General features: G+C 46.5%; 3 protein-coding genes across 3 annotated transcripts; 2 read left to right on the plus strand and 1 right to left on the minus strand.

The window, feature by feature from the left end:
- SRSF9 (serine and arginine rich splicing factor 9) lies at window positions 1-2,689 on the plus strand. The gene is made up of 4 exons (XM_088465161.1): window positions 1-285; window positions 501-667; window positions 1,798-1,970; window positions 2,069-2,689. The coding sequence occupies exons 1-4, from the start codon at window positions 83-85 to the stop codon at window positions 2,204-2,206; spliced, it is 681 nt and encodes a 226-aa protein (XP_088321287.1). The 5' UTR covers window positions 1-82; the 3' UTR covers window positions 2,207-2,689.
- Window positions 2,598-4,161, minus strand: GATC (glutamyl-tRNA amidotransferase subunit C). The gene is made up of 5 exons (XM_088465175.1): window positions 4,013-4,161; window positions 3,870-3,917; window positions 3,324-3,493; window positions 2,866-2,969; window positions 2,598-2,790 (listed from the first exon to the last, which is right to left on the minus strand). Exons 1-5 carry the CDS (start codon window positions 4,112-4,114, stop codon window positions 2,729-2,731), a joined length of 486 nt encoding a protein of 161 aa, XP_088321301.1. The 5' UTR covers window positions 4,115-4,161; the 3' UTR covers window positions 2,598-2,728.
- Window positions 4,162-4,180: 19 nt separating this feature from the next.
- On the plus strand, window positions 4,181-6,602 carry TRIAP1 (TP53 regulated inhibitor of apoptosis 1). The gene is made up of 2 exons (XM_088465183.1): window positions 4,181-4,462; window positions 4,536-6,602. Exons 1-2 carry the CDS (start codon window positions 4,316-4,318, stop codon window positions 4,623-4,625), a joined length of 237 nt encoding a protein of 78 aa, XP_088321309.1. The 5' UTR covers window positions 4,181-4,315; the 3' UTR covers window positions 4,626-6,602.
- Window positions 6,603-17,505: the final 10,903 nt, after the last annotated feature.

Here is a 17,505-nt window from a genome sequence, read left to right on the forward strand (position 1 = left end):
GCTCCCGCAAACACTTCCGCTTTAAGGTACTTCCGGTGCTCTCCCGCCGTGCTCCGCGCGGCTGGTCACAGGAAGCGGCAAGATGTCTAGCTGGGAGCGGGAGAGCGCGAGCGCACGGGGCTCCGGGGACGGGCGGATCTATGTGGGAAACCTGCCCGCCGACGTGCGGGAGAAGGAGCTGGAAGAGCTATTCCATCGGTACGGGCGGATCCGCAGCATCGAGCTGAAGAATCGCGGGGGCAGCAGCGCCGCACCGTTCGCCTTCATCAGCTTCCAGGACCCGAGGTGAGCGACGGGTTGGGTACGCAGCGACGTCTCCTCGGCCCCCAGTGGCTGCCCGGCGTGCGGGCAGATGGGGGCGGGGAGGGCTTCCGGGTGCTAGGCCCGGGCTTTGTGCTGGGGCCTGTGGGTGAGAGGCGCAGGGACCTGCGGGAATCGGGGCTGGGGGCGGGCAGTGACCTCCGTGTGACCGGGCTCTCAGTGCTCTCTTCTCCTCTCAGGGATGCGGAGGACGCGGTGTTTGGACGCAACGGATACGAGTTCGGCTCTGGCCGGTTACGTGTTGAGTTTCCCCGGTCTAATCGGGGGTCCGGGGGCGGTTACGGCGGCCCACGTGGAAGGAACGGACCCCCCTCCCGGAGATCAGAGTTCAGAGTCCTCGTCTCAGGTAACGGGGGAAGGTTCCCAGTCTGCAGCCTATAACGTGCCCCACTAGAAGCCACATGTAAGCCAGAGGCAGCCTAATGTACATCTGTCCCATCCGCCTCACAGCCAGCAGGACACAGGGCTGGTTCCATCATGTACAGAGCATCCTCATTGTGTATAAACCTGTTATTATGGTGCCCGCCTGTGATTATAACATCCTATTCATATGATAGGCATAGTCCACTGTAGCCTAGAAATGTAACATACTGTAATTCTGCACTCCTACTAGGGTAAAATGTTTTATTTAAATACTCCCTAGCCAGAGTAGCTATTGTAGTTTTTTTCCCCAGGGCCCTGAGGTAAAGCAATTTCATTAACTAACATTAAATGGCAGTGTAGAGGGATGTGAGTGGCCGGATAAATCACAGTTCGGCTTGAGCTCAGTCTGCCTATTCAATCCTTGCCATATATTTGCCCTGGGCCGTAACAGTTCCTTTTTTCTCACACCCAAATTGAATCCTAAGGGTGATTTGGAAAGACCAATCACAGGCCTCAATGAAAAAGTTGTGGCTTGTAATTGGTCTTCACATGCAACACCTGTGTGTGGGTGTGTATATTGATAGACTTGATGCAATGAAAATAATAATCTGTCTGCAAGTCATATGTATTTGTGCTACTCAGGTAACATGTGTAATTCTTAGTTTGAATGAAAACTTAGATTTTCCTACTCTTTACCAATTTGTTGGTGTTTTACCTAAGTACTACAGCAAGCTTAAACAAAAAAAATATTTTGATGCAATGAATTCTTGTAGTAAAGTGACATGTTTACTATTTTACTACACTGGACAGGCTGTAGAGGGATCATACAGTTGATAAGCAGTAGTGCACTTTTAGAATATATCTGTGGCCTGGCATTGTAAATATTCACATCAGTTGCAAAGGGTATTACCAGTCTCCTTAGTAGCTTTAGGGCCCCCTACATTTAAGGTGTCCCTATCTTAATAATTGATGCCAAATGTTAACATCCAAATCCTTTTCAGTATTGTGGCATTTAGGAAATAATTAATTTGCTCCATTGCCATGTTTGCAGTAAGTTCAATAAAGCCAAATCTACTGCTGATTAAATTTAGGATTTGTTTTGTTTTGTTTTAGGTCTTCCTCCATCAGGGAGCTGGCAAGATCTGAAGGATCATATGAGAGAAGCTGGAGATGTTTGTTATGCTGATGTACATAAAGATGGGATGGGAATAGTGGAATTTATTCGTAAGGAAGACATGGAATATGCTTTGAGGAAATTGGATGACACTAAATTTCGATCTCATGAGGTAAGATGATGGCAGTGTTTTTTTTTTTTCCCCCTAATTTTTAATGTGCGTATGCAGTGGACATTAAATATAATTTTTTTTTTTTTTTTTTTTTGCAGGGTGAAACCTCATACATTCGTGTCTGTGCTGAAAGGAATAGCAGCTACTCAAGATCCAGATCCCGTTCTAGAGGCCGTGATTCTCCATATCAAAGTCGTCGTTCTCCCCGTTATGCCTCCCCCTTCCGACAGTACTGAGTTGCCACGCAGGGACACTTTCTATCAATTTAATTCGAAAGACCATCTGCTCTTACATTCCACAACTGATGGATTTCATCAACTGTCTTTTATACCATGATTTTCTGCCCGTACCTTTTTATTTTAGGAAGTGTGTGTGCTGTTTGCATCAGATGTTTTTCATTGTTTTCTTTTTAAGTTTTGTCATCTTCAAGAAGGCAACAGACAGTATTGTGCCTAATCTGATGTTTGGATAAGTGTGCAGTGAATGATAGCTATACGGGATCTAAACAGGTGGAATGCTATGGCGCTGGGACAAACCTAAGGGAATGTTCATGTTTATCCTATATATAGACCCTACCCCCATCAGTTTGTTAGAACAATATTATTTGAAATAACTTTTAATCTTCAATCAAGTTTGTATGTGTTTCCCTTTATTATGAAAGTGTTTCAGTTAAATAGAATAAACATCTGTAGCTGTCCTAATAAAACTGAACTTTCCTAGTTCTGCATTCTTTTCTTTTTACTGTGGGGTCCAGGGGATTATAGATCATCCATGTTGGGAGAGAAGTAGATATTCTCCTGTGGTGGCAAAGGGATGTTTCCTGTTGACAAAAGTTTTACTTAGTGTCATCCATCAAATAAAAATAAATTAAATGTTCAACCTAAGAATTTTATACCTGGAGGTGCAACAAAATAATCTTCCACAACAACGCTAGCATTTGCGAGGAGAAGTTCTGCGCAGTTTCCGGCTGTCACTGTATCATTCCTCACATACAGTCCCCTGTTAATAAAAGAAAACTGAATGTGCATTACATAAGCTGTAGGACCTTTCCAGAGATTGTGGTGCTCATGCTAAGTTGGGTGCAAGGCAAAAAAAGAGCAAATGTGCTCTTTGGGAAGCCATGTTGCTATGCAAGTGGTGTAAATGCATTCATGTATTATTGTATGCAGCACACAGACTGGGCAGCTTTGTTTTTACACTGCAATTTAGAATTGAATGAGGACTCTCCCCTTCCCAAATCTACACGTCTGCTCATTTTAAATGTGACCTTCCTCTGCAATACATTGTGGTTCCGACAAGGTGCAAATTTGCTCCTAACGGCATAAGAGAGAGGAAGAGAATAGCAATATATACCTGTCTTCTAACACTGTTGCTAGTGGCTGCACACCATCTGTATTAACATTGTGTAGCTGGTTTGCAAAATGGATTGCTCTTGCCAGGCGCTGGACTCCCTCCTGGTTTCGAAAATCAACCAATGCTAAATGCTCCAGATGATCTATAACTTCTGGGGCTACATGACATCCCTGGGAAATAATAAATCAAAACCACATGCTAAGAAAATGTAATAAAACTGCTCAGTTTGAGGTGTAATCAGAAAATCTATTTAAAAGTAGTGTTATGGTACAAAAAAACAACACAATGGGTATATTGTAAGGTGTTTAGTGTGGTGAGAAATGAGTCATTCGTGTTGTGTGTGGCAAGTGGTGCTGAGCCATTTCTTCCCTGAATATGACGACATGATGCTTTTACAATGTGACAAACAAATGGAAGGAACTCTACGGGAGCTGCTTACATATAACTAACCTCCTGCAGTCACATCTCTGGAAGAAACAGCAGACAATATACTGCAAACGTGTGTGAGTAATGCTCTCACATTCCCTGCATTGTACACGGAATTACCTGCACATCACCTTCGGGTTCAATACTCCATGTGGGTCTTTGTGGCACCTTCAGGGCAAAGAACATATATATACATAGTAATACTGTTCTATATATGCCACGCACACTGCCCCCCATGTGCCCACACCCGGATACGTACGTACCTTGCTCTGTGAGGACAGGAGCCGCCGGGTCTCCATCCTCCGCCAGCACAGCAAGGCGGCCGTCCGCAGCCACATCTTGGACTGTGACGCATGCGACGTCATGAAACATGCGACAAGATATGCCTCAACGAGACAATGATAAGGGAAGAGCGGCCATGTTTAGAAAGGTCACACACATTAGTCACGTGGTGGCCAGCCCAGCAATGCCCTGGACCAAGATGGCCGCCGCTGTTCTGCGATTGTAATAGGTGACAGGACAGTAGAAAGTGTACTTTCGTTGTCGCCTGGTCACTGGCGAGTGACATGAACAGCGTGGGGGAGGAATGCACGGACATGAAGCGCGAGTATGACCAGTGCTTCAACCGATGGTTCGCGGAGAAGTTCCTGAAGGGGGAAGGCAGCGGGGACCCGTGCACCGAGCTGTTCCGGAGTTACCGGCGCTGCGTGCAGGTGAGGGGGGTGTGATGGCGGCGGGGAGGGGGATGGAGGTGCTAATTCACATGTAACTGTTTCTGTTCCTCAGAAAGCCATCAAGGACAAGGACATCCCGGTGGACGGAATAGAGTTCATGGGACCCAGCAAAGACAAACCGGAATGTAAGGACGACTCCTGACCGGACACTCACCGGACTCCTGTTTCCCGCACGTTGCTTTACATTCATTAAAGCTTCAGAACAATGAACATCAGCGTTGAAGTGGCGATCAGGGATAGATGGCCTGCTGGCTGCACAGCTGGGGTGTAGGAAAAATCTGAGTAAAAAGTGGAGAAGATTAAGAATTTAATAATGAATGTTGATAGCATCCTCAACTATATACATTAGTTATTGTTCACCCGATTATTTTACCTTTTCATGTAGCTGGTTAATGCGGTTCAGCGCTTCGTCACATCTACATTATGGAGAAGGGTTCATAAGGAAATGTTTCCAAATGACAAGTTCTCCATGTCCAAGAGTAAAATTAAGCAATATATTTTTTACATTACCTTTCTTTCATATTACATACTGTATCTTAAATTTCTTTTTTTTTTTTTTTTTTTTTGTGTATATTTTTCATTACAACACTTGCTCAAGAATTAAGCTTAAAATACCTTGTCAAGTAGAATGCAACCCTAACGAGCAGAAGGGCTGGTGCCACTGGCCCTTTTGGAAAACAGGCCACTTGGTGCAGCTACAAGTATCTCATTCCTCAAATAGTTTATTTAGTTTGCCTCTGTCTTCCATTGTAGCAAATTAGATTGGTACTCTGCCTCAGGGTGTAAAATATTGCCACAAACGGTCTTTTTCACAAATGTATTGGAAGTCACTACATGTGGCAATTCAAACTATTGTTGTACCATACAAAAACGTGGATAATGTTTGGCAGCTAATGTATCTTTGCTGCTACGCGCTGCTGAACATCCCGTGACATTTGGCCATGCACATATCCGCCGATTACAGTAAGCTCAACAGCGTCAGTTCAAGCACTTATTATTTACTGTAAATAACAGACCGTCATTAATGGAACAGTGCTTTTTCCCAGGATTTAATGTGATTCTCCAAAATGTTTTCTATTCCTTCTACTTCTTGACGAACTACATAGACAGCTTTACCAAAAGTATGTTGACACCCCTTCTAATTAAATATGGAAAAATGTCATTGATATTACATTTTTCAATTCGATACTAAATTGAAAAAGTATTTTTTTATATATAATTATAAATGACAGGCTTAATCCACGGCACTCAACCATCTGGGGTGCCCCACACCATCTACATAAAAAATATCATACAAACTTGGCACTCACTTGCTTTTCAAACTGCAACTACTTTGAATACATGGAATGTTGGTTCCAAAATATTGCAATAATTTGTTAAGATGACCACCGCTTCACGGTCATTCCCATCTGGCCAGTCCCTACACTGATTCTCAGATAAATGATTTTGGTCTGCCAAACAAATTATTTCAATATTTTGGAACCAACATTCCCTGTATTCAAAGGAGTTGCAGTTTGAAACACAAGTGAGTGCCAAGTTTGTATGATATTTTTTATATATATATTTATTACACATGCACACAGTAAGGCAAAATGTGTTGATCTAAACAGATTATGGGAACTTGTTATTTCCCGTTGAGACACACACATGCTGTTAATTGCATTTTCTGCCACTTGGTCTAGATTGCTGCATAATTGGTTACCAAGATTTTGTTTTCATTCAAAGCCCGCAAGCAGTGACTAATCACCAGCAATATAAACAGAGCTGCACCTTCGGCCATGACCAGAGGATTAGTTTGCATGCTGAAAGATTCAGCTAATCCGTCTGGAAGCTGCTCTGGACTTTTGATATATTTCAAAGTGGATACTTATTGCTCCATATGATGAAGTGGTTACTGTTAGTTGATTGATAATCTATCTACAATTAGCATAAATGGTAGCTATATGTCAATTGATATATTAATTTCTATCAGCAAATTGGTGATATTGCTAATTTATTCCTGAGTTGAACTTGTTTTAGGATTATCGCTATCTATATTCATATGCACTAGGTTTTATGCAGTATATATATGTGCAATGGATGTTTTTTTATTGATATTAAAATTGAGGATTTAACTTTTTGCTAGTGGTTTCTCCTTTTTTAAGACATTATTGTTTAGTATCTACTGTATACTCAGAAATAGTTTATAGTGCTGTATTTAGTTTTTTACTTAGGATTGGTTATCCAGTGTGCGATGGCTGCTTATATTAACATAGGCCAAATGGTTCCTATCTGCCATCAAATTCTATCTAGTCTGCCCTTTTATGGTGCAGTTATTAGGGTTAGGGGTAGAGTTGGATTAGGGTTTTGGTTATGGTATCAATGTTAGAATATTATGGTTTGGGTTAAGGGTAAAAGTTGAGCTAGTAGGATTAATTGCGAGGGTTTTGGGTATTAGTGATAGCGTTTAAGATTTTTGATAGTAAGGGTATATGTACAGATACTCACGGCCAGGTCACCGATGTCCAGCTGGGGAGAGTGTCCAGGGTGGAGAGCAGGAGCAATAGGGGGTATTCAATTGGGAGCAAGGTTTTCAATGCAAAATAATCACACCGGTGTTGCGCCCAATGTTGGATTACCGCGGGTATGCGCGCTCCCAAAACCTGCGGTATTTAATTGAAAAAAAAAAACTGTATGCGGTGTGAGGAAAAAAATACTGGTCCAGTGATCTCCGAAGCTCCCGGTCATCTCCCATCCATCTTTGCACTGGGGAGGGAGTTGCTGGGAGATGTAGTTCAGCCTTCGGGGAGGCTCACACAAACACACGGGGGTCACACAGACACACACTCACTCGCACATACTTACTCGTACTTGCAATAATGCTTACCACACACGCTTCTGCAGAAGACCGGGTCCCGGCAGCCTGGATGAAGAAGAAACCACCTCTGAAGGTGAGTAATTACTGATTAAGCTAATTGGAAACTTACAATTGCTTAATTAGTCATTAGACGGGGTGCCGCAGGAGCCCCAGAGCAATTCCCGACCATTTTTCCTTAAAATATGGATTTTAGAAAAAAAAATTGGTCGTGCTCTGCGGCTGCGAATAAAGTAAGTAAAGCTCCTGACGCTCAGGGAACATTTCTTGCCTGAAAAAGTGCTATGAACTGTAGAGTTTGTTGGAGGAATAATTGGGACCGATTTTGATGGTTTTGTCCTAAGTCCCATAGTTCCAGTGCAGGGAATTCCTACAACATACAAGATGTGGCTATTAAATAGCGACACTGTACTTGTAAACAAATAAACCATAATGTGTGAGTTAAAAGGGAGTGGGAGAATATTGGCCTTTAACTATCCCAAAACGGTTTTGCAAGTTTCTCCCCCTCTCATTTTGTTGTCACACAGCCTTCAAGAAGTTGTGCTTTTCATGTGCGTTTGTAAAAATGCTTAGCTCAAAGCAGAGGAATGTGTTAACTTACATTTCTCAACTAAAAAGACCAACGCACCCACCAAATCTTTCCGTATGCTTACTGAGGCTTACGGGGCAGATTGTATGTCACGTGCACGTGTGTTTGAGTGCACAAAAGATTTAGTGAAGATGATGAAAGGGTGGAAAAAATTTAGAAAACTGTTCGACTCAGTATCCGAATTATGAATCAACATTACAAAAATTTTCTAGCAACTTTACAGGAAAGAATCAAAAATGGCTTCATCCTTCATCAGAACAATGCATCAAATCACACAAAATAACGGAGCTGTTGAGACAGCTGACAGATAATGAGCTACAACAATACTTTGACCAATGGAAAATAAGAATGCAGCGGTGTGTGGATGCAGAAGGGAGTACATAGAAAGGGAACAGAGGTAAAATGTACTTGCTATCATTTATGTTTAATTAAATTATCAGTCTTGTTTAATAGCCACACCTCTTTTGTAAGATGGTCATACACCTAAAGGTTATCTTTCCAACCATCCAATTAGCTGGTAGGTTGGAATGAAAATCTTGTAATATATGGGCGCAAATAACTGGTAACCACTAGCTCCCAAACACTGAAAAGTGGACAAATTTTTTTTTAAATCCGATTGATTTAACCAATTTGTCTTAACGACCATGTATGTCCATTTTCCAGTGTGTGGGAGCAAATGGTCGATTGTCATTTGCTACCATATATTACCAGATTTTCATTCCAACCAGCCAAATAGTTGGATGGTTGGAAAGATCATTAGGTTGGCCAGCTATAATTACATCCTAGAGAATTGCCAACTTTGTGGCAGCAATTTGGGAAGAACCTTTCCTGTTTTAGCTTCAAAATTCCACCGTGCACAAAGAGAGGTCCATTAAATTGATGTGGAAGACAGTACTGGCCTTCACTGAGCCCTGACCTTAAACCCATCAAATACCTTTGGCATGGCATGAATTGGAGTGCAGAATGCGAGCCGGGCCTGATCGATCAATATCAGTGTGTGACCTCACTAATACTATTGTGGGTGGTGATTCTCTGTGTGACATATGGGACGTTTACAGATTCCATAAGGAACTGTTTACTGTAGTGAATTTTTATATGGTATATATTTTCTACCAACAAAGTATTTATTTAAGAGTTGGACACCAGAAAAAAAAAATTGTGGTATAGAAACAGTTCACGTACTTGAATGTATGTATATGCCCCGTGCATAACACACAGAATCACCCTTGTGCTAAACGGATTTGTCTCCCCATAGTCATGACCTAAAATCTAGTGGAAAGTCTTCCCAGAAGAGTGGAGGCTGTTATAAGTGCCCATGGTTTTGGAATTCGATGTTCAACAGACACATATTGGTCTGATGATTGAGTGTCCATATTCAGCCATGGCCATAAGTTTTGAGAATGACACAAGTATTTGTTTACACAAAGGTTGCTGCTTCAGTGTTTTTAGACCTTTTTGTCAGATGTTACTATGCTATACTGAAGTAAAATTACAAGCATTTCATAAGTGTAAAAGCCTTTTATTGACAATTACATTAAGTTTATGCAAAGAGTCAATATTTGCAGTGTTGACCCTTCTTTTTCAAGACCTGCAATTCGCCCTGGCATGCTGTCAATCAGCTTCTGGGCAACATAGTGCCTGATGGGCGCCCATTCTTGCCTAATCAATGCTTGGAGTTTGTCAGAATTCTGGGTTTTTGTTTGTCCACCTGCCTCTTGAGGATTGACCACAAGTTCTCAATGGGATTAAGGTCTGGGGAGTCTCCTGGCCATAGACCCAAAATTTCAATGTTTTGTTCCCCAAGCCACTTAGTTATCACTTTTGCCTTATGGCAAGGTGCTCCATCGTGCTGGAAAAGGCATTGGTGATGAACAAACTGTTCTTGGATGGTTGGGAGAAGTTGCTCTTGGAGGATGATTTGGTACCATTCTTTATTCATGGCTATGTTCTTAGGCAAAATTGTGAGTGAGCCCACTCCCTTGGCTGAGAAGCAACCCCACACATGAATGGTCTTGGGTTGCTTTTCTGTTGGCATGACACAGGACTGATGGTAGCGCTTACCTTTCCTTCTCCGGACAAGCGTTTTTCAAAGGGTCCTTTCTACATCAGGGTCCATAGGGTATCCACAGGATACCTTGGGGAATAGGTGATGACGTCAGGCATCAGGCACCAGGCACCATAGTTAACTTTTCAGCCTCCCAGGATGCATCAGGGTCCCCCTCCTATACCCCGCCCCCGAGCCAAGGCATCTGTTTCGTTGGTGCCCGGCTCTGAGTCGGAGCACCTGTTTAGAGGGGGGCTAAGAATGGCCCCTGAAGTTTCTTTCAAGGCAGCTGTGGCTGCACATCTGGGAGTACAACATGGATAGTCACTGCTCCCCTATACCCCGCTGGTTCCAGAACGCTGGTACTGAATCGGGGATGCTGGTAAGTGTCTGGGGTCACGGCTAGCGGTGACTCCAGATGCTTCGGACCATGGCCGGATCTAAGGGGAGCAGCTAAGTAGCGGGAGTCCCGCGGTGGGTTCCTGCTGAGAACATGGTCCACAGACCGCAGGCAGGGGGCTCCCTGGGGACTGGCTGCAGCGGGGAGCCAGGTACTAACCTACGCTTCCACTTTCCCCCTGGGACAGCGGGCCGCAGCTGAGCGGCAAGCGCTGCGGCATCCCAGGGATTAATTGCATGCCAGGGGAGCGCGCCTTCCCTGTATACAGCTGGCGCCTCCCCCGCTACACACAGCCCTCTCTGCGTTGCCGATTGGTCCTGTGGTAGCGCTCCTCCCCCAGGCCGGCCTCCTCTCTGCTCCTCGGTGGCCATCTTTGCATGGTGAACGCTGCTGGAAGCTGCTGATCTGTGGCATCGCGGTCTAGGTCCCCGGCATACCTCTCCTCCGTTGGCTTAAGGTCAGTGTATGCAGCGCTGTGTCCTACCAGACTCTGTGTCTGTGTAGTTGAGAAACAGCGCTGATAGTGCAGGGATTAATTTCTTCTGCATTGTATGTGACCTGCTAGCGCTGCTGCCTGTACTTTCACTTTCTACTGTCAGCCATTTTACTGTCCCTGCTCTTACTCTGCTAAAGCCCTTGCGGTGCGGTGATTGCAGGGTGTTTCTCCCACTATACTAACGAGTATCAGTGAGAGGGGTCACATACTTCCCATCATGTCTGAGAGTGAATTTCCTTTCCAGCTTATGTGTACTAAGTGCAATGTACCAATAGCGGAGGGGGAGGGTAACGCGGAGGGGCTATGTCGGCAGTGTTATTTATTGGCACGGCCAATTACTGTCAATGCTCCGTTACAGGAACCTCTCTGGGCTTGTTTAGCTAAGGCGCTTACAACCCTAGTGTGCCAGTTAGCTCCGCCACCTGCGTTTTCCCAGATGGGATTGTCCCAGCAGTCAGTGGTGTCGTCACCCATGCAGGTTTTCCTGAGACAACTGATGGTACCCCACAGTCTCCCTATTTCCCCTCCCCAGATTTCACAGGAGCCTGCGTGGGTTAATTCTCTGACATCTTCAGTACAGCATTTGTCGGATGTTTTACAAGGGGAGTCTGTGTTGCGGCCTGTGGTGTCTCTGTCTGCTCCTTATGAGGATGACGACGTGACGTCCGATGATGGGGAGATTCTGGATCTGTCTGACCAGGAACCTCTCCGTCCTAAAGAGTCAGACACTAAGTCAAAGGTATATATTCCTGGCCTAATTCGGCAGTCTGGGCGGCTTTACTTATTGAGGATGATGATCCTCCGGTGTCCAAATCCAAATATGCCTTTTTCAAGGATTTTAAGGGTGACGCCACAGTGTTTCCTCTGTCTGGTCAGTTCGTAGACCATTTAGAGGAGGCGTGGAAACATCCCGGAAAACTGTATCAGCCTCAGAGGCGCTTAGCCGTGGCTTATCCGTTTGCTCACAATTATTTTTCTAAGTGGGAATCCCCTCCGCAGGTGGATTCCCATGTGACACGACTAGTCAGAAGTGCCACTTTGTCCATGCCTTCCATGTCCTTCTTGAAGGATGCTACGGACCGCAAGGTGGAAATCTGCCTAAAGTCCATTTATTCCCTTTCGGGGGGGGGGGGGTTGGGCGTCCAGACTGGCTATGGCCGTGTGTTGGGTAGCCAGAGCTATGGAGCGCTGGGCTGATAGTTTGGAGGCGTCTTTGGAGTTGGTGGGCAATCTCCGGGACTCGGCCACTTACATCAATGAAGCGGACGGTGATTCCAAAAAGGGCTTAGAAGGTTTGCCTATTAATGGAGAAGTCCTATTTGGTCCGGATTTGGACAAAATTGTAGCTACGCTGGCAGCAGCCAAATCTGCATGTCTCCCATCTGCTTCGGTCCCTTCAAGTTCTGGTACGTCGTCCTTTAGGCCTTACAGGGCCCAGGGTAGGCCTAAAGCACAGTCTTTTCCCCGACAGGCTGGGCCCAAGAAATCGGCCAAGCCCAGGAAACAGGCCTCGAGTACCAGACGTCCGGCCCCTAAGTCAGATGACAAGCCTGCGGCCTGACGGTCTGGGCCTCCCTTTGGGGGATCCCAAAGTGGGAGGCCGCCTGCTTCAGTTCGCCCAGTGTTGGTCGATAACTACGCCGGACACCTGGGATCACGAGGTGGTTTCTCACGGGTATGCCCTCTCCTTTCGGCACAGGCCTCCATCCCGGTTCTTCACCACAGGCCTTCCACTAGACCAAAACAAAGCCTTGGAACGGCGGAAGGTTTTGCACACTATGCTCCAGGCTGGAGTTATAGTGCCTGTTCCATTCTCCCAGAGGGGCCAAGGTTTCTATTCCAATCTGTTTTTGGTGCAGAAACCCAATTGGTCTTACCGTCCGATACTCAACCTCTAGGCCCTCAACAAGTCCTTGAGGGTGCCTCTGTTTCGGATGGAGACCCTTCGGTCCATTATTCTGGCGCTGGAACCTGGGGATTATATGGTGTCATTGGACATTCAGGACGCTTACCTGCATGTCCCTATTCTTTTGCGCCATCAGCAATACCTCAGGTTTGCAATCCACAACGAATATTTCCAGTTCCGGGCACTGCCTTTTGGACCCACGACAGCTCCACGAGTGTTCACCAAGGTCATGGCGGCTCACCTGCGGAAGCAGGGAGTCCGAATGTTACCGTATCTGGACGACCTTCTGTTGTTGGCAGGGTCTCCAGAGCTCCTTCTACGCCATCTGGACCTGACGATTGCAGTGCTGCAGCATCACGGCTGGTTGATACACTGGCAAAAGTCCACCCTGACCCCGTCTCAGAGGATCCTGCACCTAGGGGCCTTGTGGGACTCCAGGCAGCAGCGGATCTTTGTGACAGAGGAAAAGATCTCTACTTTGCAGTTGAGGGTGCGCAGTTGTCTGCAGTGTCGCCGAGTGTCTGTGAACTCGGCGATGCGGTGTCAGTATTCGACATGGTGGAATATGCCCAGTTTCACTCCAGACCTCTGCAGCAATTGATACTGTCCAAATGGAATGGACTGCCTCAGAGTCTAAAGTCCCAGATGATGGTGCTCACTCCGGGGGTTCGCCTGTCTCTAGCCTGGTGGTTGCAGACGACCCATCTCAACAAGGGTCGCCCATTTTGGGTGGCGAACTGGGTCCTGTTAACAATGGATGCCAGTCTCTGGGGCTGGGGAGCGGTCTTGGGTCCACACTTGTTCTAGGGCAGGTGGACTCAGGCAGAAAATGAGCTTCCAATAAACATCTTGGAACTCCACGCGGTGTTCAATGCTCTCCAGCAGGCACATCGGGTTCTCCAAGGTCACCCTGTGCAGGTCGTCAGACAACGCCACCACCGTGGCCTACATAAATCAACAAGGAGGAACCCGAAGTCGGGCGGCACTCGCAGAAGTGTCCCGCATCCTGGTCTGGGCGGAGCACAATCTCCCAGCTCTATCAGCGGTGTTCATCCCGGGAGTCCTCAACTGGGAAGCGGATTTTCTCAGCCGGCAGGGCGTACATCCGGGAGAATGGTCTTTGCACCAGGACGTCTTTCAACTTCTGGTGGACAGGTGCGGTCTTCCAGAGATAGACCTCATGGCGTCCCGGCACAACAACAAGTTGCCGGTGTACGGGTCTCGAACAAGAGACGAAAAGGCGTCTCTGGTGGATGCTCTGTCCGTCCAGTGGACATTCCAGTTTGCCTACCTCTTTCCTCCGTTTTCCCTTCTTCCGCGGGTAATCCGGGAATTCAAACAGGAAGGAGGTACACTCCTATGGATAGCTCCCGAGTGGCCCAGGCGGCACTGGTTCTCGGACCTCCAGAGTCAGTGGACGTTCCTCTGCGGTTACCACTGTGGCCGGATCTGCTGTCACAGGGTCCTTGTCTTCACCCGGACCTGACTCGTTGAGACGGCCATGTTAAGGTCCAGGGGGTTTTCCGGCTCTGTGGTGCAAACCATGCTAAGAGCTCGGATCCCATCCTCTGCAAGAATATACCATCGTGTGTGGCATACGTTCTTCCAGTGGTGTCGACCTAGAGGTTATGCCCCTCGGGAGTTCTGCCTCTCTAGAGTGTTGGCTTTCCTACAGGCTGGCCTAGACCATGGGCTTCGCCTTGCTGCCCTGAAGGTGCAGGTGTCTGCCCTGTCAGTCTGGTTCCATCGTAGGATTGCTGCGCTCTCTGATGTACGCACCTTTATGCAAGGTGTTCTTCACATTCAGCCACCTTTTGTTCCACCGGTGGCTCCTTGGGATTTGGCTGTGGTCCTGAGAGCTCTCCAGGGACCGCCGTTCGAACCACTGGGCTCAGTGGACCTTAAATGGCTTACAGCTAAAACAATATTCCTTCTGGCCATTGCTGCGGCCAGACGTGTTTCTGACTTGGGGGCTCTCTCCTGTAGACCCCCTTTTCTGATTTTTCATAGGAACAGGGCGGTGCTGCGCACTTGTCCTGGATTCCTTCCTAGAGTGGTTTCAAGTTTCCACATCAACGAGGACATCGTTGTGCCAGCTTTTAATTCACCTGATCTTTCAGTGGGTGAGCCCACTTTGGATGTTGTGCGGGCCTTAAGGTTTTATGTTGACCGCACTTCTTTTAGGAAGTCGGATGCCTTGTTTGTCCTCTATGGCTTCCGTAAAAGAGGTTGGCCTGCTTCAAAGCAAACTTTGGCAGGTTGGATTCGTATGGCAATTTCAGAAGCTTATCTTCATGAAGGCCTTCCGGTTCCATCCTCTGTGAGGGCTCATTCCACTAGGTCTGTGGGTTTTTCGTGGGCAGCTCGACGTGGTGCCTCTGCAGTCCAGATCTGCAAGACTGCCACGTGGTCCTCTGTTCATACCTTTGTGAGGTATTACGCTTTTGACACCTTTGACTCTCAGGATGCTTCCTTCGGACGGCGGATTCTCCTTTCAGCACAGGAGCGTCCCCATCCTTAAAGGATACTGCTTTGGGACATCCCCAAGGTATCCTGTGGATACCCTATGGACCTTGATGTAGAAAATATGAGATATGGTAAGCACATACCTTTTGTTATCTCTATTTCTACGAAGTCCATAGGGTTCCACAGGACTCCCGCCCTGTCGCACCTGTGCTGCAGATGTGCTTTACTCTGGTCACCGTTTTTTCTGTCTCTCTCTGGTGAGAATGTGATTCTTGTGTGTGTCCAGATCTTTCTTCTTCTCTCTTCCTTCTCCTCCTCCGGCCTATGGCTTGGTACGTAACTGAGATGCCTTGGCTCGGGGGCGGGGTATAGGAGGGGGACCCTGATGAATCCTGGGAGGCTGAAAAGTTAACTCTTTGGTGCCCGATGCCTGACGTCATCACCTATACCCCAAGGTATCCTGGAGGGAGCAGCCACATTGACATTGCAGGGGGGTATGGGCAGAATAGGGGGCGTGTCTGGTCAGTTTTGTGGGTGGAGCAGGGGCGTGTCCACACGTTTACATAATTTTGGCCCTGTCCCCGCTACACAATGCCTTGAGTAACGGCATTGTGAAGCAGGATGCGGGGGCCAAAATGACGCGAATCGCGTCATCTGCCTCCCCCGCTGCAGGGGTTTCTCTTATACCCGCGGGGGGAGGGGGGGAGGCTTGCCTGCTTTTCCAGGGGGCCGGGAGTGGCACACCATTTTCGGGAGGCTCCCGGCCTATTCGGCAGGGTAGGCAAGTATGCCAGGTTCTTGTTCAGAGTCTCACTTTTGGAAGATCTTGAAGACACCTGGTTGGTTTAACTCCAGTACAGCAGGTGTATAGTGTATTTGTTTGACTGATTTTCAAGACTTTAAGGATAGGAAAAAAGCAATGCAGCAATTCCTGCTTATTTACTTGTCCTAGAGGCTTCATCGTCTGCACCTAGATAGATAGCTTACAAGGATGCTGTGTGATTTCCTGATGGTCTGAATTCTTAGCAGAATAGCTAAGTAGATATGACCGTACAGCACTTGTCACCTTTCATCCTTTCCCTCCCCATTATTTCAGGAGAGGGTGACAATATTTTAGACCCAAACTCCTAAAACATAGATGGTTTGATCCTGAGACATTACTACATATAACATAGATGTGTGCAGGGCTGGTACTAGAGTGTTCAGCGCTCCCCAGCAAACTATAAATTTGTGCCCTCCTACAAATATGTCCTCTTGACACGTCTCTTTACAATGTTTCATATTTACTCATTTACGTTGCGCTACCGAGTAGAGCCCCTTATTCACGTTACGCCACACAGAAGAGCCCCATATACACATTTTCACAGTACAGCCCCTTATTCACATTATGCAGTACAGTAGACACCCCCCCCCCTCCTCACCTTTCTGTTACTAAAGAGTGGACTGGGCCTAATGTCTAGCCAATCACCCGGGGCTCAGGCTATTGCCTTCCTACCTTAGGTTGCATAAGACCTGGATCTAATGCGATCATAGCTATGACGTGAATAACCACTATTGGATTGCTGCGGCTGCTTTTTGGGTGCCAGTCTACGAGCCGTGATTAGCTGGTGCCAAGTTCATATAGCCCCTGCTGCCCATTGGCCGCTGGTTTGTGAGACGCAAATGGCTTGTGGTTGATGACCAATTTAAAACTGGTGGCACATCCACTTGCCTGGTGAATTTTATAATGGAGATCAAGCCGGCACCCGGTTTCAGGCCCTTCTGCATTGCTGACCCCACTTATTCATCACGTCGGCCCTGCATGTGGGGATAGAGTGGATTGATTCCATTAACTTTTTTGACATTTTTCTATGGCAAAAAGTGTGTTCTAAAGTATTGGTAAATTTTAAAGAGGAGTGTACAGTTCATTATGAGCCTTTCATCAATTAACACCATACTTAAATACTTAAAAATCTGATATGAATTAAAACACACACACACATACATAGACACTTTCCGACAGTCTTAACATATACAAAGAGTGATGCACAAGATACAAGTTTTTTGTAAGTGCTAGAAAGAGAGGGATTATCTAGAAATTGAATGAATTGATTGTGCATCACTGATTACGTGACATGCATGGGAGCAGTAGTTGATAGGGTGCGCTGGTCTTTGCCACTTTGGAGGCTTACGGAATATCTCCTGGTAAATTTCCTTTCATTTTAAAATCATGACCCAATATAGGAAAAATATGTAACCAAAAGTGGGAACTGCCAGAGGTTAGAGGT

The sequence above is a fragment of the Taudactylus pleione genome, unplaced genomic scaffold (genome assembly GCF_031769625.1).
Source record: "Taudactylus pleione unplaced genomic scaffold, aTauple2 ptg000062l, whole genome shotgun sequence".
NCBI lineage: Eukaryota > Metazoa > Chordata > Amphibia > Anura > Myobatrachidae > Taudactylus > Taudactylus pleione.